General features: G+C 45.0%; 1 protein-coding gene across 1 annotated transcript in view; it reads right to left on the bottom strand.

Annotated features, from left to right (window-relative positions):
• Nucleotides 1–1649: 1649 nt before the first annotated feature.
• TIPARP (TCDD inducible poly(ADP-ribose) polymerase) overlaps nucleotides 1650–6000 on the bottom strand; it is a 30057-nt gene continuing 25706 nt past the window's right edge. The window contains exons 5-6 of the mRNA XM_081862389.1: nucleotides 3345–3614; nucleotides 1650–2464 (exon numbers count right to left, since the gene is read on the bottom strand). Coding sequence (XP_081718515.1) covers nucleotides 2017–2464; nucleotides 3345–3614 — 718 coding nt within the window. The 3' untranslated portion in view covers nucleotides 1650–2016. The remainder of the gene's footprint in view (nucleotides 2465–3344; nucleotides 3615–6000) is intronic.

Here is a 6000-nt window from a genome sequence, read left to right as displayed (position 1 = left end):
TGATAAATAGCCTGATCAAAAACTTACTAAAGGTGCAGCAATTGTTTTCACTTTATGAATTTTAAAATCATTAACTTAAAATGAAGCAGTTACAGATAGGTAGCCGTGTTGGTCTGCCATAGTCAAAACAAAACAAATTCCTTCCAGTAGCACCTTAAAGACCAACTAAGTCAGTTCTTGGTATGAGCTTTCGTGTGCATGCACACTTCTTCAGATACACTGTGTATCTGTGTATCTGAAGAAGTGTGCATGCACACGAAAGCTCATACCAAGAACTGACTTAGTTGGTCTTTAAGGTGCTGACTTAGGGAACTGACTTAGTTGGTCTTTAAGGTGCTTTAAGGTGCTAAAACAAAGGAATTTGTTTTGTTTTAAAATGAAGCAGTTCCTTTTTCAAGATTAAACCGCTTTTTCTTGGTTGGATTGCATCAGATCTGGGTCCAAACCACCCCCTTTGCTATAGATTTTCAGTGGCATAGGCCATATCTCATTTGCACTCCCGTCTCACACAGCTAGCAACAAATTTCCCTGAATGCTTTGAGCAATGCATATTGTTCTTAAGTTACCGCAAGTCAAAACCCAAAATGAGCTCTTCATTATCTAAGATTGGAGTTGCATGTAAACCAACTGTTGGTCCTGGGAAATGGCGCAGAACCTGCGAAAAACAGCGAGCGCAGACCACACAGGGTCTCCTCCTTGTCGAGGGCACCGCTTCCACATTTTTCTCACAGCAAAGAGGCACCCACTTCTCTATGCTGCTCTCAGGCGATGAACAAGATGCCAACCTCATGCTAGCGGGCTGTGCGAAAACTTCTTCATTTCTGGACTCACTTCTCATTCTCATCAGCTGCCTGCATGCAGCTTCCCTCCAACCCTGAAACTGGACTTTTCCAGCCCAATGCCCGCTTTTTACATGCTGGCAATTCACTAGCTTTAAAGGGTCCTAGTTAAAGGCGCCAAAATCAAGCTCTCACTCATTCATGCAAACTCGAGATCACCTTCAGTGCTGGCCCGCCTGTCAAAGGTTGATGCACGGGAGCAAGTTCTGCTTCACCAGCACATTCCCTGCAAAGAACATGAGCACACAAAGCAGGCCTGAACGCAGCCCATCAGCTGACGTCACTCGGGGGGTGAGCATGGTTTTGGGGGAAAGTGGCCTTGTGGGAAAAGAGCTTCCCCACCCTTGCTCTAGGGGGAGATGTGTTTCCCAGATGCTACCTGCAGAGACTTGTATGGGATATCACTGCTGTGGCCACAACCTAAATTCAAGTTTGAGAAATCTTTGTGCTAGGAGGCGGCAGAAGACGGAAGAAGCAGCAATGCTTTATAAGCAAGAGGTTTAACATTGACATATGAACTTGGATTGCTAGGAGAGGCTGTTTTGCAGCAGCATCTGAACCAAGAAAACTCCTCTCTGCGGGTTTTTCTGCTCTTTGGGCTTGCATGGAATGTCAGCTGCCCAGGAAGAAGAAGGAAAGCTAGGCTAGCCTGTCCCTGTGCCTTGAACAGCAGCTTGATTTGCACAAATCAGCAGGAAGACCATTCTGCAGCATGGAGCCAAGGAGCAAACATTGGCAGCCTGAGAATGGTGCCAAGCATAACCAGGCAAGCAAGACTACAAATAAGCATTTAAGACGCACACGTCAAGGTTCTTTTTTTAAAACATTAAGTTTACTAACATAAATAGTGTTTATAACAAAAGGCACAGGTTTTTCTTTTCTCCCCTCGACTATAAACAATGGAAAAATATTTACAGTTTGCACAGAATATAGCAAGTGCACAATTGGTCTTTTTCAGGAGTTTTAAAAATGTCTTTTTTTTCTGCCCCCACCCTCCCTAGCCCCTTAGCATCTTTATTCAGAGTTCCGCGATTGTTTCTTTTCCCCCTTCCGCAGCAAAAGGGATCCAATTCTACAAATATCAGGTTAAAAAAAGGTTGTTACAACAACAACAAATCAACATGAAGCAATTCTCTCTTTTTTCCACACACTCCGCCCCTCCCCCCCCATTCTGTTCTCAGATCACAACGACATTACTAACTTCTTCATATTGGATTACGAAATAGGGATAGCTCTGGTCGTCATTGAAAATGACGAAGATCTGAGGCTCGAAGTAGTTGTCCACACAGGAGTCGTAGAGGTCGCTGGTGATGCTGTTGGGGTTGACGGGTGGAGGTCTTCGCATGGTGTGGTTGCCGACCGTGTACCTCCCCGTCAGGACTTTAGCCAGGAACATATAGTGGATCCCTTTTGGAGAGCGCTTGGAGAAGTTGTGCGAGTAGCTGGCTTTGCGGGCAAAGTAGCTGCCTTGCCCAAACATGGTGGCATGCTTCCCACAGACCCGGGGGTCAAAATTATGCTTGCAGATTCCGTCGACCACATCCTGCGAGGTGCCGTGGAACAAATGTCTTTCGTTCATAATCCGGTCCAGTCCTGTCATCTTTTTACACATGTACTCCTTTTTCCTGGAAGCGGGAAAACAGAAGTCACTGTTAACAGTTATCAACAGGTTTACCACACCTATCAGCCAATCACCCATTCCCACCACCCTTCTGAGTAATACCCCTCCACACCCTCTCACTATATATAAGGATCTGGTGACTTCTGTTTCAGTGTATCTGAAGAAGTGTGCATGCACACGAAAGCTCATACCAATAACAAACTTAGTTGGTTTTCTGATGCACAGGTAAAACACCCCACCTAGACTGGAAGATGGGCCGCCTCCCCACCCCACATAGTTTTGCCTTAGTCTCCCTTGCAGCAAAATGTGCCCCCGGTTTAGCAAATTTAGAAAGAGGCCAGCAAACTTCAATTCAAACTGATCACTTTTAAGAGCTCTCCAAAAGGAACAATTACTCCTCAAAGTCCTGAGCTGCCAGGTTCAACAAAAGGACTTCTCCTTTCTAAAAAAAACAAAACAAAAACCACCAACCAACCCCAAAATGGTAGAACAGGAAGTGACAGCTCTCTGGGTGCTTCAGAGGAATTTCTGGGCTTTTGCTAGAATTCCTAACAATGAAGAGCCAGAATCAAACACGCTCCCACAACTCGAGTGTTTTCGATTGGGTACACAACTTGCTAAAACAGCTACTCATTTATAACAAACTGGATCTGCAGACCCCCTTACACTTTGTATTAACAATAAAACTGCACTTCACAACTGGGCAAATTCATTTTACAGGGACGTTGCAGTACTGGATTTCCTGCAATATGCAGCTGGTTGGAGCAGATGACGTTTGAGGACCCCCCCCCCTTCCAACTCAACAATCCTCCCCCAATGAAAGCGGGGAGGTTTTCCCCAATTAATAAGGAGGAGGAGAACTGTTATTATACGTGTTGGCTCACCTCTTATACTTCTCCCACAAAAACTGGTTCTGAACTCGCAGTATTTTCAAAATTTTGTATTTGGTCTCTGGCACAGTCTTATGAAAGAGATTGTAAATGGTTCTGTAGCTTTTGTCTTCCTTTGACACAGGCACTTGGACGAAGTCCTGAGCTGGATCCATGCTGACCCACGTTTCAGGGTAGAAGTTTGGAGAGGTAACGGCAGTCGGGGATAAGACTTGTGAGTCGGTTGTCGGCGCCACGGGTACTGTGGGGCTGCCACCAAGAGTCCTAGGGTGGAGAGAAATTGGGATATTGGATCAACACAACAACAACAACAACAAAATAGTAATCTGAATATGTACTTTTAGAAGTATTTGGAAACAAGATTTCTTTTGTTTGGAGCAGGGGAACTGTTCACTATAAGAACCACCCTCCTGGATCGACCCAATGACCCATCTAGTCCAGCATGCTGTTCTCACAGTGGCCAACCAGGTGCCCACGGGAGACTTGCAGATATAGGGCAAGATATAAATTCAACGAATAAAAATAAAATAAATGAGTGCAACAGCACTCTCCCCTCCAGTAGTTTCCAGCTGATGGATATTCAGAAGCACACTGCCTCTTGGGACTGGAGGAGGAACATCATAGTTATCTAGGTTGCGGGTCATACTTGGGAACAATCACATGATATACCATTATACCTTCAACCCTAAGTTTTTAATTTAGAAAGCTAGGGGCAAAAGGACCGACCATCGGAATAGCAGCAGCTCGTATGATAATATTACTGGGATCCACGGACATGGAGTTATCGTGGGATTTTTCACTGGGCTGCAGAAACACAGCATGTTTTTGATGCGTATGACCTGTCCTAGTGATCATTCCTGCATCTGCTCAAGCAAGTCCCGGGTGAGGAATCCTACTCCTCCTATGATGGAGAGTGTCACCTGAAGGAGACACAGTTCCCGGAACATTAAGCTGCCATCACGAAGGTCCCACGAGCACAGACCATGGAACACACTTCCGTGTATATAAAACCCGAACACTAGGTGTTCAAAGCCAGGGTACAGTTGGCAGCAATGGACTTCATTAAGGCTGCTACTGCACTGGGCACTTAACAATGGAAAGAGGCATGTTTTCCACTCTCTTTGTACAGAGTTGTGAACAAGGTGTCCCCCCCCCAAGGTTTCCCTTTCCTTTTCTTCTTCACAGAGTTCAGAAAAAACCATATATATATATATATATATATATATATGCTTTCGTAGATTTTCACGGGTACAGGAATGCAGGTTTTGGTGTCCTCGGGTGTCTTCCCGTGTAAAAGTTGGGGTGTCTAGGCGACGTTTCGACGAGGTCTCACTCGTCATCTTCAGGCTGGTGCTTTCGGCTTCTTGTTACTGGAACAGAGCAGGATCTCAGTGTTTGAGTTCCTATAAATACTGTAGAGGGGGTGTGGTGTATAGCCTCCAATGTTCTGGGCAGAGAGGAAGTTCCCAGGCTAGTGTGCCTTTTCTTCTTTTGTTCCTTAATTACTTGAGAGATATCTTGAGTGATTTCTTGAGTGATATCCTGAGTACCACTTAGGTGGGTCATTAGGTGTGGATTAGTTGTTAAAGTCTTTGTGTCTTGACCTCTTGAACTTTGTGAAGACACAAGCCACAAAACCACAGCTCGCCCCTATACACGAAGCCAAGCCAGAGCACAACTAAGTACAGTACAGCCATCTTCTCAGGAAAACTCTTCACAAAGTTCAAGAGGTCAAGACACAAAGACTTTAACAACTAATCCACACCTAATGACCCACCTAAGTGGTACTCAGGATATCACTCAAGAAATCACTCAAGATATCTCTCAAGTAATTAAGGAACAAAAGAAGAAAAGGCACACTAGCCTGGGAACTTCCTCTCTGCCCAGAACATTGGAGGCTATACACCACACCCCCTCTACAGTATTTATAGGAACTCAAACACTGAGATCCTGCTCTGTTCCAGTAACAAGAAGCCGAAAGCACCAGCCTGAAGATGACGAGTGAGACCTCGTCGAAACGTCGCCTAGACACCCCAACTTTTACACGGGAAGACACCCGAGGACACCAAAACCTGCATATATATATATATATATATATATATATATATATATATATATATGCATGCTCAATGGAATTTCCGCACAGTTTCCCCATGTGTAAAAGGCCCACTGTGCCGATGTTCTGACCAATCAGATTGCTCTAGCCGCTTTCCGCTTTCAGATTGCTCTAGCCGCTCTGTTCACTACTAATTTTTTCAATTTCCAAACGGCATTGCGCCTTTATAGCATTTCCTTCCGTTCTGTTTCCCTCAAATTGTAGAGGACAACCAGAAGTACAGTGAGGGGAAAGGGAGTATTTAATTCTCCCCCAAACGCATAATGGCCCAATGAAAGAAAGGGGGGGGGGAGAGAAACTACCTCCCCTTCCAACATTTGGGGAAGGGGCAATGCCCACTTGGCTAGTTAGAAGCCTGGAATCCAAGTTGCCATTCTACTTCCAGTTGCAGGAAGCAGTTTTATTCCTGCTGAATTTCTGGTAGTTTCAAACCACACGCAAGTCTTTTGACCTAAAAGTCTTGTGGAGCAGAACCCAAGGGATGCATATGATGAAGGGTTATATTCCCAAAAGCTGCAATAACAGCTGGTCCTT

This window comes from Podarcis erhardii (assembly GCF_964252035.2).
Source record: "Podarcis erhardii genome assembly, chromosome: 5".
NCBI lineage: Eukaryota > Metazoa > Chordata > Lepidosauria > Squamata > Lacertidae > Podarcis > Podarcis erhardii.
Note: the sequence above shows the minus strand (reverse complement) of the source record. Positions and strands in the feature narration are given on the sequence as shown.